This window comes from Oncorhynchus mykiss, chromosome 4 (genome assembly GCF_057628025.1).
Source record: "Oncorhynchus mykiss isolate SJ-2025 chromosome 4, ASM5762802v1, whole genome shotgun sequence".
In the NCBI taxonomy this organism is placed as follows: Eukaryota; Metazoa; Chordata; class Actinopteri; order Salmoniformes; family Salmonidae; genus Oncorhynchus; species Oncorhynchus mykiss.
In genome coordinates this window covers 38,108,963-38,134,260 of record NC_143025.1, presented here as the reverse complement: position 1 = coordinate 38,134,260, position 25,298 = coordinate 38,108,963, and the positions used below count along the sequence as shown (strand labels likewise).

Sequence of the window (25,298 nt, the reverse complement as noted above, 5' to 3'; positions counted from 1 at the left end):
AGAGCATCATGAAGAACAAGGAACACACCAGGCAGGTCCGAGATACTGTTGTGAAGAAGTTTAAAGTCGGATTTGGATACAAAAAGATTTCCCAAGCTTTAAACATCCCAAGGAGCACTGTGCAAGCGATAATATTGAAATGGAAGGAGTATCAGACCACTGCAAATCTACCAAGACCTGGCTGTCCCTCTAAACTTTCAGCTCATACAAGGAGAAGACTGATCAGAGATGCAGCCAAGAGGCCCATGATCACTCTGGATGAACTGCAGAGATCTACAGCTGAGGTGAGAGACTCTGTCCATAGGACAACAATCAGTCGTATATTGCACAAATCTGGCCTTTATGGAAGAGTGGCAAGAAGAAAGCCATTTCTTAAAGATATCCATAAAAAGTGTTGTTTAAAGTTTGCCACAAGCCACCTGGGAGACACACCAAACATGTGGAAGAAGGTGCTCTGGTCAGATTAGACCAAAATTGAACTTTTTGGCAACAATGCAAAACGTAATGTTTGGCGTAAAAGCAACACAGCTGAACACACCATCCCCACTGTCAAACATGGTGGTGGCAGCATCATGGTTTGGGTCTGCTTTTCTTCAGCAGGGACAGGGAAGATGGTTAAAATTGATGGGAAGATGGATGGAGCCAAATACAGGACCATTCTGGAAGAAAACCTGATGGAATCTGCAAAAGACCTGAGACTGGGACGGAGATTTGTCTTCCAACAAGACAATGATCCAAAACATAAAGCAAAATCTACAATGGAATGGTTCAAAAATAAACATATCCAGGTGTTAGAATGGCCAAGTCAAAGTCCAGACCTGAATCCAATCGAGAATCTGTGGAAAGAACTGAAAACTGCTGTTCACAAATGCTCTCCATCCAACCTCACTGAGCTCGAGCTGTTTTGCAAGGAGGAATGGGAAAACATTTCAGTCTCTCGATGTGCAAAACTGATAGAGACATACCCCAAGCGACTTACAGCTGTAATCGCAGCAAAAGGTGGCGCTACAAAGTATTAACTTAAGGGGGCTGAATAATTTTGCACGCCCAATTTTTCAGTTTTTGATTTGTTAAAAAAGTTTGAAATATCCAATAAATGTCGTTCCACTTCATGATTGTGTCCCACTTGTTGTTGATTCTTCAAAAAAAAATACAGTTTTATATCTTTGTTTGAAGCCTGAAATGTGGCAAAAGGTTGCAAAGTTCAAGGGGGCCGAATACTTTTGCAAGGCACTGTACTTTCAAAGTTGTGGCAAAATGGCTTAAGGACAACAAAGTCAAGGTATTGGAGTGGCCATCACAAAGCCCTGACCTCAATCCCATACCAAATTTGTGGGCAGAACTGAAAAAACGTGTGCGAGCAAGGAGGCCTACAAACCTGACTCAGTTACGCCAGCTCTGTCAGGAGGAATGGGCCAAAATTCACCCAACTTATTGTGGGAAGCTTGTGGAAGGCTACCCAAAACTTTTGACCCAAGTGAAACAATTTCAAGGCAATGCTACCAAATACTAATTGAGTGTATGTAAACTTCTGACCCACTGGGAATGTGATGAAATAAATAAAAGTTGAAATAAATTATTCTGACATTTCACATTCTTAAAATAAAGTGGTGATCCTAACTGACTTAAGCCAGGGACTTTTTACTAGGATTAAATGTCAGGAATTGTGAAAAACTGAGTTTAAATGTATTTGGCTAAGGTGTATGTAAACTTCTGACTTCAACTGTACACTGTGCCAGTCATTGTAGGCAAAGGTTATGCACTTGTTATAGACCACAGAGTGAGTGTGTATCTTGCGGTGTGATAGTGTGCAGTCACGGAAGTAGCACTATGGTAGAGGAGGAGGAAATAGGAGGTATGAGGTGTGTTAGACATCTGAAATAATCAAGTTGTCATCAGTCAGTGGGACAGGAGGAGGGGCTGCTGCGGGGAGAACTGGACGACGCAGATTAAACCCAGCCCTGAGCTGCTCTCTCAATCTCTCGCTAGCTCAATCGCTTTCTCGCTCTCGTGCTCTCTGGCTCTCTCTCTCTCTCTCTCCCCTTACAGAAAAACCACATGATATCACACGTGGAAAACCCTGTGAAAGCGTGTTTTTTGGAACACTTTCCATGTGACTTTTCACATGTGAAAACATGTTTTTGGAACACTTCACGTTATCTTTTACATGTGAAAAAGTGGTTTTGGGACACAACACGTGAAAACGTTGTGCTTTTAACATAGTGTTTTCAACGTACATTTTTTTTTACACTCTTTGACAAACAGTGGGGCAAAAAAGTATTTAGTCAGCCACCAATTGTGCAAGTTCTCCCACTTAAAAAGATGAGAGGCCTGTAATTTTCATCATAGGTACACTTCAACTATGACAGACAAAATTAGAAAAAAAATCCAGAAAATCACATTGTAGGATTTTTAATGAATTTATTTGCAAATTATGGTGGAAAATAAGTATTTGGTCACCTACAAACAAGCAAGTGAATGACCTGCAGAGAGCTGGGACCAAAGTAACAAAGCCTACCATCAGTAACACACTACGCCGCCAGGGACTCAAATCCTGCAGTGCCAGACATGTCCCCCTGCTTAAGCCAGGACATGTCCAGGCCCGTCTGAAGTTTGCTAGAGAGCATTTGGATGATCCAGAAGAAGATTGGGAGAATGTCATATGGTCAGATGAAACCAAAATATAACTTTTTGGTAAAAACTCAACTCGTTGTGTTTGGAGTCCAAAGAATACCATACCTACTGTGAAGCATGGGGGTGGAAACATCATGCTTTGGGGCTGTTTTTCTGCAAAGGGACCAGGACGACTGATCCGTGTAAAGGAAAGAATGAATGGGGCCATGTATCGTGAGATTTTGAGTGAAAACCTTCCATCAGCAAGGGCATTGAAGATGAAACGTGGCTGGGTCTTTCAGCATGACAATGATCCCAAACACACCGCCCGGCCAACGAAGGAGTGGCTTCGTAAGAAGCATTTCAAGGTCCTGGAGTGGCCTAGCCAGTCTCCAGATCTCAACCCCATAGAAAATCTTTGGAGGGAGTTGAAAGACCGTGTTGCCCAGCAACAGCCCCAAAACATCACTGCTCTAGAGGAGATCTGCATGGAGGAATGGGCCAAAATACCAGCAACAGTGTGTGGAAACCTTGTGAAGACTTACAGAAAACGTTTGACCTCTGTCATTGCCAAAAAAGGGTATATAACAAAGTATTGAGATACACTTTTGTTATTGACCAAATACTTATTTTCCACCATAATTTGCAAATAAATTCATTAAAAATCCTACAATGTGATTTTCTGGATTTTTTTCTCTCATTTTGCCTGTCATAGTTGAAGTGTACCTATGATGAAAATGACAGGCCTCTCTCATCTTTTTAAGTGGGAGAACTTGCACAATTGGTGGCTGACTAAATACTTTCTTGCCCCACTGTATAGGCCTCAGAGCCAGAACAACCTTGTCAACTGCTGTTGAATAATTAATGAATGGTCAGACACATCCAACCTTTTTTTTAAAAGAAGATGGATGTAATTATTTACTAGCAAGCAATTAAAACGTGCTCTACATCCCAGCGCATTTTGCGAATGAGCTGCTTGCGCATCAAAGGTCAATTGGAAAGAAGAGGAGATATAGAACGTTTAATTGACAGACTAAGTTAGCAAAACAATCGCTTATAATCATTAGTAAACACTTACATTATTAGGTATGGATGATCTACGTGAAAATAAAGTTAATAAAAAATTATCCTAAAATGGATATAGGCCTATTCCGTAACTGTCAATTACACGGTTATTCATTCAATTACCGTCACAGCCCTAGGGTTTTCCCTTGTGCTCAAATGTTGTCACGTGTTGTTTCATGTCATCACATGTTGAAATGTTTCATCCCCGTGTTACATTTATTTCACACGTGCTCACCATGTTGTCACACGTTATCGCATTAACGTCACGTAAAATCACACGCGATCACGTGAAAATCATGTGGGTTTTCGTAAGGGGTCTCTCTCCTCCCTCTGTCACCCACAGACTTGGTCTTTCTTTCTCTCCCCCTCTCTTTCTTTGATTTACAGTCTCTCTCGCTTACTCTCTCTCGCTCTCTCTGCCAAAATATGTGGCTGGATTTGAAGAGTTCCCTTCTGTTCCTGCAGCTTGTGACTCGCCTCCTGATACACAAACACACACACACACAGAAGTGCCATTTTCACACACCCACTCTCCACAACACCAAATTCCAGCATGTTCTGAAAATGCCTTCAGTGTCCACCACAACAGCGGTTATAATTTCAGATCTCACCAGTCCAGTTAGCTGAGATTACACGTCTTATTTTCCTGGTCATCTGCCAGTGGCCTCCCATCATAGTGCCAAGATCACAGGAACACACACTGATGAAGAGGATATATTTTACATCTGAAATATTCCAAAATTAGAGACTTGGCTAGGTATCAAGCCTCCTTACCTTACCTCCCCCCTCTTTTCCACCATACCCATATCTCGTTCCCTGCTTCCTTCCTTCCCTCCCTCCCTCCCTCCAAAAACTATAGGCTTGGAGAGCTATCAGGTCTCCGGTACACTCTTAGAAAAAAAAAGGTGCTATGTGGAACCATATAGTGTTCGTCGGCTTGTCCCCATAGGGGAACCGTTTTTGGTGCTAGGTAGATCCCTTTGCAGAGTTTTATTTTATTTTACCTAGAACCCTTTGCAGTTTTCTACCTAGAGCCCTTTTCAGAGGTTTCTACTTAGAACCCTTTGCAGAGGGTTCTAGCTATGGTAAGATGACATGAAAATAGAACTCTTTGGCCACGCACACCAGTGGTAGGTTTGGGGATGAAGAACAGAAGCGTATGCAAAAAATATGGTTATCTGTATAATAAAGCTAAACAAATATATATATATTTTTTTGCTTTATTATACAGATAACCATATATATATACATACAATACACTGCCGGTTCACTCAGGCTCCCTTCTATTCTCCTACTCACTGCTTAATAAAATCACAGAAAATACGACACTGAACAAAAATATAATTGCAACAATTTCAAAGTTACAGTTCATTTAAGGAAATCAGTCAATTGAAATAAATTCATTAGGCCCTAATCTATGGATTTCACATGACTGGGAATACAGATATGCATCTGTTCATCAGCTGTCCGGGTGGTTGGTCTCACATAAATCCTGCAGAAGAAGAAGCCGGATCTGGAGGTCCTGGGCTGGCGTGGTTGTGAATTCTGCCAAATTCTCTAAAAGGACATTGAAGTCAGGTTATGGAAGATACAGTGGCTTGCGAAAGTATTCACCCCCTTGGCATTTCTCCTATTTTGTTGCCTTACAACCTGGAATTAAAATGGATTTTTTGATTTACACAACATGCCTCCCACTTTGAAGATACAAAATATTTTTAATTGTGAAACAAACAAGAAATAAGACAAAAAAACTGAACTTGAGCGTGCATAACTATTCACCCCCCCAAAATCGATACTTTGTAGAGCCACTTTTTGCAGCAATTACAGCTGCAAGTCTCTTGGGGTGTCTTTATAAGCTTGGCACATCTAGCCACTGGGATTTTTGCCCATTCTTCAAGGCAAAACTGCTCCAGCTCCCTCAAGTTTGATGGGTTCTGCTTGTGTACAGCAATCTTTAAGTCATAACACCTATTCTCAACTGGATTGAGGTATGGCCCTTTCCAAGACATCTAAATGTTTCCCCTTAAACCACTCAAGTGTTGTTTTAGCACTATGCTTAGGGTCATTGTCCTGCTGAAATCCGCCCCAGTCTCAAATCTCTGGAAGACTGATACAGGTTTCCCTCAAGAATTTCCTTGTATTTAGCACCATCCATCATTCCTTCAATTCTGACAAGTATCCCAGTCCCTGCCAATGAAAAACATCCCCACGGCATGATGCTGCCACCACCATGCTTCACTGTGGGGATGGTGTTCTCGGGTGATGAGAGGTGTTGGGTTTGCGCCAGACATAGCATTTTCCTTGATGGCCAAAAAGCTTATTTTTGTGTCATCTGACCAGAGTACTTTCTTCGATATGTTTGGGGAGTCTCCCACGTGCCTTTTGGCGAACACCAAACATGTTTGCTCATTCTTTTCTTTAAGCAATGGCTTTTTTTCAGTGTACGGTGTGTGTACGGCTTAAAGTAGTCCTATGGACAGATACTCCAATCTCTGCTGTGGAGCTTTGCAGCTCCTTCAAGGTTATCTTTGGTCTCTTTGTTGCCTCTCTGATTAATGCCATCCTTGCCTGGTCCGTGAGTTTCGGTGGGCGGCCCTCTCTTGGCCATATTCTTTCCATTTTTTAATAATGGATTTAATGGCGCTCCGTGGGATGTTCAAAGTTTCAGCTATTTTTTTATAATCCAAACCTGATCTGTACTTCTCCACAACTTTGCCCCTGACCTGTTTGGAGAGCTCGTTGGTTGTGCCCCTTGCTTAGTGGTGTTGCAGACTCTGGGTCCTTTCAGAACAGGTGTATATATATGGAGATCATGTGACACTTAAATAAATTCCACCTGTGTGCAATCTAAGTAATTATGTCACTTCTGAAGGTAATTGGTTGCACCAGATCTTATTTAGGGGCTTCATAGCAAAGGGGTGAATACATGTGCACGGACCACTTTTCAGTTTTTTTGTGGGTTTTTTATTTTATATTTTGAAACAGGTAATTTTTTTCATTTCATTTCACCAATTTTGTGTATGTCCATTACATGAAATCCTCATAAAAATCCATTTAAATTACAGGTTGTAATGCAACAACAGGTTATAAAACGAAACACCAAGGGGGTGAATACTTTTGCAAGGCACTGTAAATGTCCATTCAATTCTCTGGCAACAGCTCTGGTGGACATTCAAGCAGTCAGCAGGCCAATTGCACGCTCCCTCAACTTGAGACATCTGTGGCATTGTGTTGTGTGACAAAACTGCACATTTTAGAGTGGCCTTTTATTGTCCCCAGCACACGGTGCAATGATTATGCTGTTTAATCAGCTTCTTGATAATCCATCTACCTGACAGGTGTGGCGTATCTTGGCAAAAGAGAAATGCTCACTGACAGGGATGCCAAAAGAATTGTGCACAACATTTGAGACATTTTTAATTTTTGTGTTAGGACATTTCTGGGATCTTTTCTTTCAGCTCGTGGAACATGGGACCAACACTTTACATGATGCATTTATATTTTGGTTTAGTGTCATTTGAAATATAGAAAGCGTGGCAAAGACATACAACTATGTCAGTTTAAAACATGAAATTATAGCTGTCAGGTCATTGCATCATATCTGCCTGGGCACACAGTGGAAATAGCTTGCAGTGATGGCAGAGGCTTAAAGACTGTAATAGCCTACTCTAGGCTACTGATGAGTGGTGAGCTTTCTGGTGCCAGAGGCTGCCGGTGGCATCACCCAGGTGGGTGCTACTTGTTGGTAGTGGAGGAGTGGCTACAAAGTCAAGCGGCTATGCTACAAATGGCTGTCTGTGTCGGGCACGGCGAGGTGCGTTGTCTGATCCTCACCCGACGACTCCCCCCCTGGCTGTGACCGTTATGCTTCATCCCTGTGACTGTGCTATTTCCTTCCACGGCTCAGGCCGTTGACGCTATGAGAACAAACTGATTTTGAACAGCTTTAATTCACCTGTTTAATTACTTGCATGTGCTGTGTAAGTAATTCCGCTCTTAGCTGGCAGGTACGGCCTACATGCAATGTAATAAAACTACTACTACTGCAGTGTAAACACAGACATGGACATGCACGCGTGTCCGCACACAAACACTCACACAAAATATGTCAGTCACAGTGGTGTATTAATAACGCCATAATACCCCATTTTTAAAAAAAATGTTTAGTCTTTATAGAGGCGGTTTCTTTTTTTTCTCATTCTCTATTTTCCCCAAACAGTGCGGTTGTCCAGTCCACAGGAAGTCTCCCACACCACCTCTAGCACTCTCATCCGGCCCTCCAGCACTCGTTTTGTGGCTAGGTAAGCACTTTAGTACACACACACCCTCTGCTACCTGTACATAATTGCACAACTCTATGTTTTCTTGATTGTGTGTGTTCTGTCTTCCAGTCGTGCGGTTCAGAGGAGTCTAGCCATCATCAGGCATGCTCGTCAGAAGAAGTCCCAGAAGCAGTACTGTATGTACTACAACCGCTTTGGCAAGTGTAACCGTGGCAACACCTGCCCCTACATCCACGATCCTGATAAGGTGGCTGTCTGTACCAGGTAACACACACACCCACACCTAACATGCACAGATCTCCTCAAAACCACCTGTACAGACTGTGTGGGCTCTCTGATTGGCTGCTCTGTGATCTGATGACTCTTCCCAATGGTTCCTGCAGGTTCCTGAGGGGTACGTGTAAGCAGACAGGTGGGACCTGTCCATTCTCCCATAAGGTGGCCAAGGAGAAGGTGAAACTATGTGACACACACACACACACACACACACACACCATCCTTGAGGTGAGAGTATGTGAAACGTCAATGTCTCTCTCACACCAGCTGGGTTGGAGTGTACTGTGTAGTTAGTCAGTTAGCGTTTGGCCCCGTCAGGTATATAGCCAGGGAGGAGGTGAGAATATGGTGTCTCACACACGTACAGATCTGCAAACATTGGAGGATTAATGCTAGGGGGTGGGGAAAGGGATTGCTTTAGGACCGACTATTAGTTTACCACCCAGAGATAGATATGGAGACATGTCACATACAATATGTGGTTTTTAGAGTTATGGTTGGTGTATAGAGATACAGCTAGAGTCCTCATTCACTCGATTGGCACAGCTCCTGTCTCTGTGCTCTCACTGGCAGTATTAAGATATACACACACACACACTCCCACTGGTAGTGTACACACTCAGAGACGTGACCTGATTCTATGGTTAGGGGGGTGCGTGTTGAAAGGAGTCGGTGGTACGGGCGATGGGGGTATCATGACCAAAATGGTGGTCCCTATCCCAGGTCTCAGATGTCCCAACATGGTTTACACCTGAACACGTACACCTTAATAGGCATGCGTACAGAGAGTATGGCATGAGTACACAACCCCTTAATTAACTAGAAGACACACCTGCACACAGCTGGTTACACATACCCAATATGTTAAAGGTCTGAGACACATACACACACACCTGAACTGGATAAATCACTAATAGGTCAGAAGTATGACTCTTGTTTCTAAACTGTTTAAATTTGGTGCCAATTGCATGCTCCCTCAAAACTTGAGACATCTGTGGCATTGTGTTGTGTGACAAACTGCACATTTTAGATTGGCCTTTTATTGCCCACCAGCACAAGGTGCACCTGTGTAATGATCATGCTGTTTAATCAGCTTCTTGATATGCCAGGTGGATGGATTATCTTGGCAATGGAGAAATGCTCACTAACAGGGATGTAAACAAATGTGTGCACAACATACGAGAGAAATAAGCTTTTCGTGCATATGGAAAATATTTTATTTCAGCTCATGAAACATGGGACCAACACTGTACATGTTGCGTTTATATATTTGCTCAGTATTGATCATTGGCTGCATCTTTAACTTCTGTTAAACGACTCCCTCTCTAACAGAGAAAGAATACAAACTAAAAGATAATAATCACATGTTTAGTACTACCAACAGTCAACACAATGGTTCATCTTCGATTAGTAATTCTGCTTCATAGCTACTAATTGTGTAGTTAAAAAGTCTAATTTGTTTATCTGGCCCCATAGCACAGGATAGGGTCATGTAGTGGTGTTTAACTAGGTGTTTAACGAGGCCAGTCCGTATAGGGTAAAGGAAAGTGGTTACACTGGACAGGGAAAGATGTTTTTCTTTAGACAAACAACCCACAGACAGGTGTCCTGTCCAGCCTCGCAACCCAATACGCACGCATACTAGTAGGGACTGGGGATAGACGAGGAGCCCCAATCCTGTAACCCCCCCCAGAAATAACTCCTGAAACTAGACCCTCTGTACTGTACCCCCCACCTCCGCCCGTCCCCCCTTCCTACCCCCTCAGGCCCTGGCGACCGTAACTCGTACACACAGCCAGCACATAAACGCATCATGATAGCTAGCTGGACAAGCTGCGGCCTGGATAAATATTTCTGTAGCAGTTAATTAGGTAAAACTGATCCCATCCCAACGAGCCGCCCTGATTCTCTCATTGCCCCCCACCCCCACCCCCACCCCACCCCGGCCCTCTTCGTATAGCTCTCCCTCTCCTAGCTCCTTTTCCCTTGCTCTCTGTCTCGCACCTCTCTCTACATGGTGTATATTTAGACTGGCCTGCACCACTCTCACACAGCGTACCTTACTCACACACAAGAGGACATTTCACACCTGCATGCAGGCTGTCACACGCGCACACACACACACACTCTCTCTCTTTCTCTGTCAACTGCAATTAAGGCCATTTAACAGCAGAGGCAGTGACAGATTGTAGAAGGCGGGACCTATTTGAATGGTGGATTGGCTTGTTGACTTTAACTCTACATCTGACTGTGTTTTCTCTAGTATGCTGTGAATGAACTTTCTTTCTCTTTCTGTCTGTCTTGCCTCTCTCGTTCCCTCTCTCAATTAAATGTTCAATTCCATTGAAAATGCTTTATTGGTGTGACATTTGTATGGAGATATTGCCAAGCAGAGATCGGTAACAACAACTCCTCTCTCTCGCTCTAGATGCCTGTGTGTTCGTACTTCCTGAAGGGTATATGTAACAACAGTAGCTGTCCCTACAGCCATGTCTATGTGTCCCGCAAGGCTGCTTTGTGCCAGGACTTCATCAGGGGATACTGCCCTCAGGGAGAGAAGGTATGACACACTCTTAAGAATACACACACACAATCAGTCAGTCAGTCCCACACACATGTATGTACACAAGCACTCACATACACCTCTCTCTCAGACACAGATACTCTTTCACACACACACACGCATGGGGACAGGCACAGACATTCTCTCTTTCTCTTTATCATGATCTGATGACCTATGGTAGAGAAGGTAGATATACCCAGTGGTGTGGTGGAGGGTATACGCCGTTTACCCGCTCGGTGGGCATTGCGTATTTAAGTGATAGATGCCCGAGAAGCCGGTGTTTGGAGGATAGATTGGCACGGGTGTTGTTTGGCCCGAGACGAAGTCCCTTCGAGGGGCATTATTACTTTTACACAACGGGTTACCAACATATTCAAATAACGATTGACATATTTTCATTAAAAACGTTATTTTGATGAATGCATTCATATTATTTCATCCTTCCACAAGATACAGTCCCGAAACAAATCTACTGTAGGGGGGCTACCCAAGCCGGCTGGTCGTTCGTTCTATTGGTTCGGTTGCCAGAGACGGGACCCAGTCGTTCGGTCTTTTTGTTCTGTATAAATGGACACGATCCAGTCGTTCGTTCTAAATGTTCCTTATCCCTTGCTTGCTAGCTAGCCAACTACGGTTAACTTACAGTCGCGTCAATCAGTGCAGACAGAATAACAATAGCAGCTGCATTTGTTTAAGCTGTTTTCAAGTGACATTTATTTGGATATATCCGTAACAACGAGCTAATGAGGCACGATTTCGCCTGGCGTAGAAAATGTGCTCTCTTGTTATGACACTGTTGTTCAGAGGAGCTAGCCAACAACATAGCTAACACAAAAACTTCAAACTGAAGCTGAAAATACCTTTTTTCAATTGACATTTCTCCTGATCCCTACACGTTCATTACTATGGGACAGTTGGAGATCGAATTTGAATATTGAAACATTGTTGCAAATGTCAGAGAGACAGACTGCGTGGTTTATACAAATCTCCGCTGTGAGAAAACTAAAATGTTATTCCAAACGTGTGAGATAATGCCTAGATGCTTTTTATAGTAGAGATCAAGTTTATAACTTCCCTGCCTGCCTGGGCTGATGAGACAGTGGATTGCGCAGTCAGATTGAACAGAGTGAGAGGGCATTTTAATGTCATAATTTGTGGAATAGACACCGGCTGCAGTGCGCTTTTAATCAATCAACATTCAGGAGTAGACCCATCCGTTGTATAAACGCATATATTAATCCCCAGAATGCGTATCAAAGTAGTGTCGTGGTAGGTTTACACCATAAACGATCTTATCTTTTCACATTTTCAGCACAGAAATGTGCACATGGCAGTTGGCCTAGAATGTTCCAAAATGCAATTTGCAGGAAAACACAGTTCTAAAATACACACCGCACATGCGAGCGATTTCATGGACCGAGATGGAAAACTCCATCTCATGTGCTACAGAAACACCACTAACCAAACACATATATTAAAGGGTAACTACACTCAAACATCCTTGTGTGGTTTAAGCATTGTTGTGTACTTAGAATATCCAATTTGGTTGTTTTCTATTTTTTTAAAAAGTGTGACTTTGAGAGCGAAAACCTGAACAGAAAAAACAAACCTGTGAATTTCTGACTCAGTTGACAGCCTCATTTATATGTTTCAATAGTAGGCCTACTATTAGACTACTTGCACAGTGCAGCTTGGTTTGGCCTGACTTTGAAAGACCAAAATGGGATGTGTCATTTTAAGTCATTCAGAGAGTGTATGTCGCTGTTTCTCAAATCATTTTTCACAAAGGGCACCTTTCCTTCGTGGACCGTTTGGGAAAGGTTTGGCAAAATGAGTGTATACCCACTTCTCCAGGCACCGCTACACCACTGGACACACCCTCGTGGATATAATCTTCACACAAACATATGAACTGTCCTCCAAAACAGTGCTGGGTATGGAGGGGACAGCTGTTGAGAGTGAGGGCTTGTCAATAGTGACATAACTCTAGTGTCTGAGTGACACATTGAGGACCAGAGGGTAACAGTGCACGGCCACACAGACACCCCAAAAAAATGTAGAGTTCCCATACACACTCTGTTTCCACATTCACCGCTAGTACCCCTCCTGTCCTCTCTTTCCGCCTGTCTCTGTCCCTACCAATCCTATATCTGTTCATCTATCCCCTCCCTCCTATAATCCTCTCAGTTGTTGTTTATGAGTGTCTGTGTAGCACATGCTTTTTCACACTGTCAGGCCTCATTTATATATAGCACAGAGAAATGAGGATATATAAAACCAAAGGGCATTCATATTTATTCTATTAGCTGAAGTGCTTAGGTGTGTGTGTGTGTGTGTGTGTGTGTGTGTGTGTGTGTGTGTGTGTGTGTGTGCTCGCGTTTGGGCTTGCTAGCTGGTGGCTGTGGGAGGGATAGCAGGCAGTAATTACAGATGGAGGAAGTGCTGAGGATGGCACTATGGGGCAGGCAGGCAGACACTCCAGCAGCTCAGGGGTTAACCCCGCTTCCATCTCCATCCTCTTTTCTCGTTCCATCTCTCGCTTTGTCTCGTGCTCACTATCCCTCCCTCCCTCTCTCTTTTCTATCTGTCCCCCGTCACTACCTTCTCCTCTTTTTCTACTCTGTAGCGCCTGTCTCTCTCGTTTTATCCAATTTGGACCCTCTTGGTCCCTTTCGCCTTCTCTCATTCCCTTGATCGCCCACCTTTCTCTTGTTTCTCCATCTCCACCACTCTTTCAACTTCCCTTCCTCTCCTTTGAACCCCGATCCACCCCCCCCCCTTCCGTTTCCCTCTCCTCTATCTCCCTCCCTCTTTGCCCCTGTCTTCTACCCCTCCCTCCATCCCTGTAATGGTAAATGTGCTGACTCGTCCTGGTTTGGAACGCAGTGGATAGAGAGCTCTTCTAATAGACCTGAGACGTCCCAGCATTTCTTAAATCAAGTGGAAAATGATTAACTTGGTGTGGAATGAAGATGTTCTGTCCTCTTTCACTTTTTTTTATCTTCCGTTTCTTGGCTCTCGCTCTCTTTCCCTCTTTCCCGTGTTTTATGAAAATGAGAATGTATTCGACTGCTGGCAGTTGAGTCTTAGTAGATTTGGCGTTTTCCCTCTCCTTACGCTGGTGTAAGGGGTGCGTGCTGGTGGCAGGGAAGTCAGGCGCAGGAGAACAAACTTGGCATGAACGGAGTCGTTTAATAAATGCTGACAAAACTCCAAAAATCTAAATGTACAAAATAACAAAAGTGGGTACAAAAAACCCGTCGCACACCAACACTAAATAGCACATCACATACAATCAAACAATCTCCGACAAGGACATGAGGGGAAACAGAGGGTTAAATACACAACATGTAATTGATGGGATTAGAACCGGGTGTGAAGGAAGACAAGACCAATGGAAAATGAAAAATGGATCAGTGATGGCTAGAAGGCCGGTGACGCCGACCGCCGAACACCGCCCGGACAAGGAGAGGGACCGACTTCGGCGGAAGTCGTGACTGTTGGAGAAGGACTGTAAATACGGTTGGAAGTCTTTGTATGGTCCCATTCCCTGGTCTAGAAACGACCACTCTAACCCCTGGGCACATCTTGGTTGGATTGGTTAAAAACAATGTAAAGCGTCTTCAATCTGCACCTCTGCTCTCAGACTCTTGAATTATAACAGACTGATACCATAATAGAGACAAACAGGCTTTGCTAAATTTGGCGAATAAATCAAAGTTTATTTGTCACGTGCGCCGAAAACAACAGGTGTAAACCTTAGTGAAATGCTTACTTACAGGCTCTAACCAATGGTGCCAAAAAAAAGGTGTGTTTGTAGGTAAGTAAAGAAATAACAACAGTAGAAAGACATTTGAAAAAAAGAGTAGCAAGGCTATATACAGACACCTTTTAGTCAGGCTTATTGAGGTAGTATGTACATGTAGGTATCGTTAAAGTGACTATGCATATATGACGAACAGAGAGTAGCAGAAGCGCAAAAAGAAGGGTTGGCGGGTGGTGGGACACAATGCAGATAGCCCGGTTAGCCAATGTGCGGGAGCACTGGTTGGTCGGGCCAATTGAGGTAGTATGTACATGAATGTACAGTTAAAGTGACTATGCATATAAGATAAACAGAGAGTAGCAGCAGCGTAAAAGAGGGGTTGGGGGGGCACACAATGCAAATAGTCCAGGTGTTCAGGAGTCTTATGGCTTGGGGGTAAAAACTGTTGAGAAGCCTTTTTGTCCCGTCGATGAGAATGGGGACGTGCTCTGTGCTCCTTTTCCTGTAGTCCGGACGATGTTTACGTTAGGGCATTAAAACATATAGCATTACGGTGTGACTTTGAGTGTTTTGGTTTGCCGCCTCAGAAAAGCGAGATAAGTCTAAGACCTACACTAATCTGACCCCTAGGGTGCAGGAACGGCAGGGGGTCTGAGTTTGGGAGTTAGTGGTACTGGCTATAGTGAGGGGTTGGGGGTATAGCGGAGAGAGAGGGGCCTCTTCGGGGAGAGGAGAGGGGTACCCAGACTGGTTCATGGCTGAGGGGACCATGGGGTGAACTAGAGTCCAAACTGTTCCTGGAAACTCAATCTGCAGACCCCCACCCCTAACACACACGCACATCCCTTACCCCCACCCTCGCTCTATTTCTGGACCAACCTGCTCCAGGCTGCCCCCCACACACCAGATGCACACAAACACGGCTCGCACCCCATAGTGAGTATAATTAGCTTTTCTGACAGGTGGGAGGGATCGAATCTCCCTCAGAATGAAGTTACCAATTTACGCCCATATTACACTGTCACACACACTCTCACTGTCACATACACTCTCACTGTCACATACACTCTCACCAGACCTTCATCTGTATACTCACTCAGGCACACGCAGTGCTCTTAAGATGACCACGTTCAAAACATAAGGAACATGACAGACTGACCAGGTGAATCCAGGTGAAAGCTTATTGATGTCACCTGTTAAATCCACTTCAATCGGTGTGGATGAAGGGGAGGAGACGGTCAGAGAAGGATTGCACATCTGTGCAATTCAGAGGGTGAATGGGCAAGACAAAAGATTTAAGTGCCTTTGAACGGGTATGGTGGTAGGTACCAGGCACACCGGTTTGAGTGTGTCAAGAACTGCAACGCTGCTGGGTTTCAAGAATGGTCCACCACCCAAAAGACATCCAGCCAACTTCACACAACTGTGGGAAGTATTGGAGTCAACATGGGCCAGCATCCCTGTGGAATGCTTTTAACACCTTGTAGAGTCCATGCCCCAAGGAATTTAGGTTTTTCTGAGGGCAAAAGGGGGTTTAACTCAATATTAGGAAGTAAACAACGTGTTTTTTACACTCTGTGTAGTAACTAACAGAGCAGTCTCAAACTGTCTTCTCGGGTTATGTTAACCTGTGTGTTTCATATAATAAGTGGTATTGGTCTGTCCTCTCCTCCAGTGTAAGAAGAAGCACACCCTGGTGTGTCCAGACTTCTCCAGTAGTGGCTCCTGTCCTCGAGGGGCCCAGTGTAAGCTCCAGCACCGTCAGAGGGCCAAACGCACCGCTCCTAACCCCAACCCCACCACAGGCCCCTCCGCTGCCCCGGCCAAGAAGGCCCGCACCAAGAGGTCAAGAACAGGCCCTCTGTCAGAATAATTACATGACAAAGTGAAATGAATTAGATACAATTTATAATTTATATAGCAAATAGATTACATATAGCAAATAGATTACATTACAAATTGAAAACAGACATTTTGGAAAATGCATAGGCAACAACCATAAAACAACACTGTAGAAACGGACATTCATTTATATTGCCAGATGTGCACAGATTATATTACATTTCGATGTCAACAATGTTTTCTAATCTCCTCCTTTTCCACTTCCCCCTCTCCTCTCTTCAGGCCTAGCCTGTCAGTGGTCCTACCTGATAACCAGACGGCAGAGGGTTCTGCTCAGGCAGATCCAGGGGCACCCTCGTCTTCTTCCTCGGGTCCTCACAAGACCAAGCTCCCGTCGTTCATCTCCCTCTCTAGCTCCCCCGAAGACACAGACGCCCCGGACACGCCCCCTGCCGACGGGGCAGAGGTCACAGGTGAGAGGTCATACAGTGACCAGGAAAGTTAGTCTAGTTCTGCCTCTATGGTCGCCATGTTGACTCCTATGACCTGGAGGGGTGGGCTCATCAAACAGTGCATTGGAAAATTGTGGTAATCATTGTGAGCACTGTGATTCTTCCAACTGCCCCATGTTTTTAAAACATAGCTCAGATGTCCCACTGCTAATCGAGGAAAGATGGTGAATGGATTTTTTTTTTTAAATAATCTAATCAAGATCCATTCAAATTATTTGTCACATGCTTCATAAACAACAGGTGTAGACTAACAGTGAAATGTTTACTTAGATGATAAGCAGTAGCAGCAGTGTGTGTGATGAGTCCAAATATTTAGTGCAAAATAGTCAATGCAGATAGTCCGGTTAGCTATTTGGTTAACTGTTTAGTAGTCTTATGGCTCGGGGGGTAGAGCTGTTTAGGGTCCTGTTGGGTTTCAGACTTGGTGCATCGGTACCACTTGCCATGCAGTAGCAGAGGAATGAAAATGTTTAGTGACTTCCTCTGATACCACATGGTATAGAGGTCCTGGATGGCAGGGAGCTCAGTCCCAGTGATGTACTAGGCCATACGCATTACCCTCTGTAGCACCTTGCGGTCGGATGCCAAGCAGTTGCCATACCAAGCAGTGATGCAGCCAGTCAAGATGCTCTCAATGGTGCTGCCGTATAACTTTTTGAGGATCTGAAGGCCCATACCAAATCTTTTTAGCCCCCTGAGCGGTAAGAGGCGTCGTCGTGCCTTTTTCACGACTTTTGGTGTGTGTGGAGCATGTTACTTCTTTAGTAATGTGGACACTGAGGAACTTGAAACGCTCAACCCTCTCCACCACAGCCCCATCAATATGCATGGGGGCGGCCCTCCATTTCCTGTAGTTCGGGATCATTTGCTTTGTCTTGCTAACATTGAGGGAAATGTTGTTGTCATGGCACCACACCATCTTCGTCGGTGATCAGGCCTACCACCGTTGTGTCGTCAGCAAACTTAATAATGATGTTGGAGTCGTGCGCAAACAGGGAGTACAGGAGGGGACTAAGCATGGACCCCTGAGGGCACCATTGCCATGGGGTAAATATTAGTGGATGATGAATTACGGTTTGGGAACGCCCTGATATTGGGGTACTTAAGTACTTTTAGGAGGTTGATACTGGTTGCAGTAGAAGGTAATATTTGAGTATGATAATACTTAGCTGGAAGTGTAATAGTGCTTAGTGGGAGAGAGGTAATAATATTTAGGTTTGTGGCAAGAGGGGGGCACAGCTGGGCTCCATGTTGACAGACTGATAGATAGAGGATTAGAAGAGGGCCTCCCTCCCCCGTCACCCTGTCGGCCTCCCCCCGTCGCCTACTCTCTCTTCTATGTCCACCTGCCTCTGCCCCTCCCTGACATAGAGGAACCCTCAATCACACACCAACACACACATTTACTCTCACTGTCCAGTCGTGAAGAAACAGACCACAAATTAACTTACCACTTCAATTCTCTTTCTATTGCCCTCCTTCTCATATTATCTTTCAGTAACGGTACATTTTAACAATGTCGACATTTTGCTTGAAAGAAATAAACAAAAATCTGTTTCTACCTAATACTAAATAGTACCTTGCGGTACCAGTAAATGATTCAATAACTCCAAAAGAAAGTGTTAATACACTACTATGTTATTACCATATTACAGTTACATTTCTAAGTAAATACCAGGAAGACGGCGACTGTAAATTACACCAGAACCTTTCTCTCACTTTCTCTCCATCTGTCATCCCTCTCTCCCTCACTCTGTCATCATCCCTCTCGCCATGTCTGTTTCGGGTTCATATTTAGTCTCTCTTCTCCAGGAAACAACTTTAACCTTTCACCTTAAGCTGCCCCTGTGTCATCTGGACATCCTGCATGCCACTCCCTTACTGCTAGCTACCATGACACGCATATATATACCTCACACACATGGAATCCCTCTTTTCCTTCATCTCGATGCATCTTTCTCCCTTTACATGGACTATGGAACTCATTCTCTCTCCATCTATCTGCTGCCCCCCCCCCCCTCTCTCTCTCTCTCCCCTGTGTCCCCCTCTTTCTTCTCTTCTCTCTATACTCCTCCTTAACCCTCCCTTCATCCCAGCTTTAGTATGTCTTTAAATCCTGCAGAGGGTCTTGCCTGCATCATTGGTTATTCCTGTCTGGGTTAGCTGCTGTAGCACATGCTGACTGGGGTGTATACGTGTGAGTGTGTAGAGCCAGGGATTATATGGAACCAGGGCTCCCTTCCGGGAACACAGCAGTCAGAGCTCAGTCTATAGCTGCTGTGGTGCCCAGTGGCAGTCTCCCATGGGCACGGAAGGCTATTTTAATGTATGGGTACTGTTTTAGCAGGGTACAGAGCAGCTACCAGTCACAGCAAAAACTCAGTATATACAGACAAAGAGGAACAATGAGGCAGACCATATACAGTGCATTCGGAAAGTATTCAGACCCCTTGACTTTTTCAACATTTTGTTACATTTTAGAGTAAGGCTGTAACGTATTCAATATTTTTTTTCCCTCATCAATCTACACACAATGCCCCATAATGACTAAGCGGGAACAGTTTTTTAGAAATGTTTGCAAATGGATTACAAATGAAAAACGTAAATACCTTATTTACATAAGTATTCAGACCCTTTGCTTTGTGACTCGAAATTGAGCTCAGGTGCATCCTGTTTCCATTGAGCATCCTTGAGATGATCAATGTGGTAAATTCAATTGATTGGACATGATTTGGAAAGGCACACACCTGGTGGCAGCATCATGTTGTGGGGATGTTTTTCAGCCACAGGTACTGGGAGACTAGTCAGGATCGAGGGAAAGATGAACGGAGCAAAGTACAGAGAGATCCTTGATGAAAACCTGCTACAGAGCACTCAGGACCTCCGACTGGGTAAGGTTCACCTTCCAACAGGACAACAACCCGAAGCACACAGCCAAGACAACGCAGGAGTGGCTTCGGGACAAGTCTCTGAATGTCCTTTAGTGGCCCGACCAGAGCCCGGACTTGAATCCGATAGAACATCTCTGGAGAGACCTGAAAATAGCTGTGCAGCGACGCTCCCCATCCAACCTGACAGAACTTGAGAGGATCTGCAGAGAAGAATGGGAGAAACTCCACAACTACAGGTGTACCAAGTAGGGCTGACCCCAATTAGTCGACTGGTCTATTGTTTGGTGGTTAGGTTGTTGGTCTACCGAGATTGTTTGAGTAACAAATATATACAGTACCAGTCAAAAGTTTGGACTAATCCTTCATCCCAAAATGTTGTCTTAGGCTGCATGACGGTGTGACGCAATTGCGGCGCCTCCAGAGGCACGCAGAGGCCAAATCGAGCTCCGCATCGCCATGCGCCTCCCACATTTCTTTAACAATGCGGAAGGCTCTCTACAGGTCCGCATTGACATGATTGGCTGACGGTAGGTGGGGTTAACATCTTGTATGAACACAAACTCACCTTGACAACAGCTCCGTGAAGCGCAAGAAGTATGCTGAGGCCATATCAACGTAAATGCTGCCTGGCCAACGCAGACGACAGATTGACCATGCGCTCAGATGCATTTCTCTCTCCAGATTGCGCTTTCATTTGGATTTGGATCAACTACATGACAATGATTTTGACATATGAAGATGATGTTATAAATTAAATGAATCTGTTTCACCAAAATGTGCATATGAAAACCATAACTGTCGCCCTCGAGGCATTTGTCTTATTTCATCCAACCGTAAACTTTAAGCATCAGACAGGCTCAATGCATATAGTTGATTTTATTCAAACATAGGGTGTTTCTACATAAGGAAAAATACACGTTTAAAAATGTTGACCAATAGATTGGTCGAAAGATCAGACGACTTTCAGTCGACCAATATTTATTTTTTGTCCTACTGCCAAGAAGACTCGGTTGTAATCGCTGCCTAAGGTGCTTCAACAAAGTACTGAGAAAAGAGTCTGATATTCCAGTTTTTGCTGTTTTTGCTTTGTCATTATGGGGTATTTTGTGTAGATTGATGGGGGGGGGGGGGGGGGACTATTTTAATCCATTTTAGAATAAGGCTGTAACCAGTGGTGTAAAACTACATTAAAGTACTACTTAAGTCGTTTTTGGGGGGTATCTGTACTTTACTATTTATATTTTTGCATTTTACTGGGTGACTTTTACTTGAGTTTCCTATTAAGGTATCTTTACTTTTACTCAAGTATGACAATTGAGTACTGTTTCCACCACTGGCTGTAACGTAACAAAATGTGGAAAAAGTGATGGGGTCTGAACACTTTCCGAATGCACTGTACACACACACACACACACACCATACACACACACACTTAGGCACACAAACACACAATCCTCCTGAGACACAGCAAGTGGTCAGTTACACACACAGACCACCTTCAACTCTGTGTCCAGTGCAGTTAAGTGTTACTAATGAGCGCTGGTTTATCCCTCAACACACACACAACCTCACACACACACACACTCTCCACACCCCTGTGGCTTGTTAAGGGTGGAAAGAATCCAAACAAGTTCCTCTCCACTGGGGCTGTTGCAGTGACCATATTACTGCCACACCAGCAGTCATGACCATAGTAAAATTCCATGTGACCATTGAGTCACGGGAATCTCCTTTCATGCACTCTGGACATGCATTGGTAGTATCCGATTCGCTAACGGCCATCAGGTCCTAATGGACTGGTACTCAGGGCTCTATTGTCCCTCTAACCACTCTGACATCAATGGAAAAGTCACATCAAACACTTATCATCAAAACAGTATCATGCTTTTAAACCTCACCTCACTGTGATGATCCATTTGAAGAAAGAAGTTCCAAAGCAGTTTGAAACTGAGTGTAAAACATGGTTGTTGTGGATGTTTCAACACAGTGAAACGGACAGCGCTTTCTAAATTAAACAAATTTGGGTAATTTGCTTTTGAGTATGGACTGTATTAGTATGTATACTGGATGGACTGGTTACCTTATGCTACAGTCCAAAAGTTCTATCCACGAGTCTGGGAAAGAACGTACTGTATAGCCAGCCCTAGGCGATGCTGCCGGTTCATTGATTGTGCAGGGCTGCTTACAGTGAATTTGTATTTGATTTTGAATAGCCTAGTAATAGGTATTTTAAAAATATTTTTATAATGCGAAAACATGTTACTATCGATGTTCCTGAACAGATATCACTTCGTTTCCCAAGTTAAGCACTGAGTAGATGCAGGAATAGGGTTGAAGAGCCCATGGCATACAGAGTGTGGGCGGGATATCACCTGCCGTGCAGCGAGAGCATGCTCCTCAAACAGTGGTTGATGTGTGGAGTGAAATAAGTGTTCCTTTATATTTATTTCTCAGCTGCTCATATTAAGCACAACTCCGCTATCAAACTGAAGTTGTGTATCCGGCATCATTGATCAACGAACTAGTGGGAAAGAGTGAGGCCTCCATTTGCTGTTTGACTGCATACATATTAATTTTAAAAAATTCCCCATGCCCCTGTACCTGCCCATTTGGTAATGGGCCACTGAATCAAAACTAAAACAAACTTTTTTTAAAAATCTAATTTATGAAAAGGTGGAAGGTGAACCTCTGCCCCAGTCTGAGGTCCTGAGCGCTCTAGAGCAGGTTTGAATCAAGAATTGACGTAATTTGCTCTGTTCAACTTTCCCTCGATCCTAACTAGTCTCCCAGTACCTGCCGCTGAAAAACATCCCAACAGCATGATGCTGCCACAACCATGCTTCACTGTAGGGATGGTGCCGAGTTTCCTCCACATGTGATGCTTGGCATTCAGGCCAAAGAGTTAAATCTTAGTTTCCTCAGACCAGAGAATCTTGTTTCTCATGGTCTGAGAGTCCTTTAGGTGCCTTTTGGCTAACTCCAAGTGGGCTGTCATGTGCCTTTTACTGAGGAGTGGCTTCCGTCTGGCCACTCTACCATAAAGGTCTGATTGGTAGAGTGCTGTAGAGATGGTTGTCCTTCTGGACGGTTATCCCATCTCCAGAGAGGAACTCTGGAGCTCTGTCAGAGTGACTATCTTGGGGACTTCCCTGACCAAGGCCCTTCTCCCCCGATTTCTCAGTTTGGCTGGGCGGCCAGCTCTTGGAAGAGTCTTGGTGGTTCCAAAATTATTCTATTTAAGAATGATGGAGGCCACTGTTCTTGGGGACCTTCAATGTTGCAGAAATGTTTTGGTACCCTTCCACAGATCTCTGCCTTGAAGAAATCCTGTCTCGGAGCTCTATGGACAATTCCTTCGACCTTATGGCTTAGTTTTTTCTCTGACATTCACTGTCAACTGTGGGACCTTATATTGACTGGTGTGTACCTTTCCAAGTCATGTCCAATCAATTGAATTTACCACATGTGGACATCACCCAAGTTGTAGAAACGTCTCAAGGATGATCAATGGAAACAGGATGCACCTAATCTCATTTTCAAGTCTCGTAGCAAAGAGTCTGAATACTTATGTAAATAAGGTATTTCTGTTTTTTATTTTCAATACATTTGCACACAAAAAAATCTGAAAACCTGTTTTCACTTTGTCATGATGGGGTTGTGTGTGTGGAGGAGATTTTTTTTTTTAAATCAGTTTTAGAATACGCCTGTAATGTAACAAAGTGGAAAAAGTCAAGGGGTCTGAATACTTTCCAAATGCACTGTATATGTTTTGATTTCTAAGATATTCTAAGGTTCGTATCATTCACTACTAAAGCTGCCAAACAACTCTAAATCTTGTGTAGAAGACCTGTTTCAAATGATCACTTTCATGCTCAACATAGCCATTTCATATGCGCATTTGTTCCAGATTGGTAAGAATATCCTTTCTATTTTATTCCCCTCGGTTCAATGATATTCTTCTTGCTATAAAATCATATAATATAAAATAATGGCATGGGACTTATAGGCATATATTGTCAGATAAATCAACAAGCCAACTGCTTATGGCAGGCGCATATGCACAGATAACATACAGTAGTCCAACTCATATTCTGCTAAACTTTATGTTAGTTAACGGTTAATTACCAGCAGCATGACAATAACCGGCTGACAACATTTCATGACCGCCACAGCCCTGATCTCCACTTTACATAAATTAACCCAATAGCTATGCATCACTGCCGGAGCGCGCACACGCATGCACACACACCCCTGTTCTCCCATTCATTCAGTTCCCAGTTTGCTCATCAGCGGAGATGCCATCACTCAGGCTTTCAGTAGGACAGAGAGCCCTGCGTTTCACCCATTCACATCCTTAGGCACACCGTCACACACACACACACAGCCTGTCGTTTTGTGCACCCCTGTGGTTGTAAGAGCGATCTCTCTGCTGTCTGACATGTTAGTTTTGTTGGTATCTTTAATCTCAATCTGTTTCTGTTGTGCCTGTCTGTCTGTCTTCCATAGAGAGAATACTGCAGATCAAGCCTCGACTCTAGAAGTACAGGAACTAGAATGGATACTGCCTGAACACCAAATGAGCTGTGAAAATACTACAGAGACGTATGTATTGAATGCTTATGGAAGCTCTGACGTTTCTCAGACCCATAACTGTATCTGCTCTCAACCATACTCAGGGTCTTTAATGTAGCTAAAAGTTTGCTTTATGGACTCATACATTTCATACAGCAATGATGTTTGTAATGCAGATTGAATTGATATTTGTTTTTTTGTAAATTGTAGCTTGATGAATTTCGAATAAAATGTATGTTATTACTACTGTACATGCCTTTTGTTGGACTTTGTTTTGCTCTTGGGTCAGGGGTGGTGGGGGGGGGGTGCTAGCCTCTATGATTGTCTGCTCTAAGGCCCATGTATTCTGAGAAAAGGGCACCCTTCTGATAAAATAACTATTACCCACCAACCTCTCTCCCTCCTACATTCTCTCATCTTCCATCCCTCTCCAAGATCGGTCTCTTCTCCTAGATCGTGCTCGGTCTCTCTCACGCCATCTCTTTGTGTCATATAATTAGTGTGTAGGGAGATGGAGGGTGGCACAGAGAGGATGTTGGGATGTGTAATCCATCCATTACCTGCCTACCGAGCCCAGAGCAGTCCCTGATAATAAAACTATTACTACGCCCCTTTGTGTGTTTGTGTGTGTCTCTAGTATGTGTGTGTGTGTGTATATATGTGTACAGCTCCTGATATTTAGACCATTAATACGCTATTTAACCGAGGCGTCGTCACAGTGACAAATTACTGTTGCGTCGCCCTGGGGAACATGTTCACACAGCAGAGCTTACCACGGCAACACAGAGCATTAATACACGCTAAGGAGCTCTCACACACACACAATGTAGACCAAGGTTATTGTAGTAGCTAAACTAAAACTGAAACAAATACGAAAACGAATCATGAAAAAACTATTTAATAAACTGAAATAAA

General features: G+C 43.9%; 1 protein-coding gene across 2 annotated transcripts in view; it reads left to right on the top strand.

Moving 5' to 3' along the window:
• zc3h3 (zinc finger CCCH-type containing 3) overlaps nt 1–24,634 on the top strand; it is an 80,263-nt gene extending 55,629 nt beyond the window's left edge. For both annotated transcript variants that reach the window (XM_021599624.3, XM_090231945.1), the window contains exons 6-12: nt 7,898–7,979; nt 8,070–8,225; nt 8,345–8,414; nt 10,666–10,797; nt 16,242–16,411; nt 16,691–16,881; nt 24,318–24,634. In XM_021599624.3, coding sequence (XP_021455299.3) covers nt 7,898–7,979; nt 8,070–8,225; nt 8,345–8,414; nt 10,666–10,797; nt 16,242–16,411; nt 16,691–16,881; nt 24,318–24,349 — 833 coding nt within the window. In that variant the 3' untranslated portion in view covers nt 24,350–24,634. The remainder of the gene's footprint in view (nt 1–7,897; nt 7,980–8,069; nt 8,226–8,344; nt 8,415–10,665; nt 10,798–16,241; nt 16,412–16,690; nt 16,882–24,317) is intronic.
• Nucleotides 24,635–25,298: the final 664 nt, after the last annotated feature.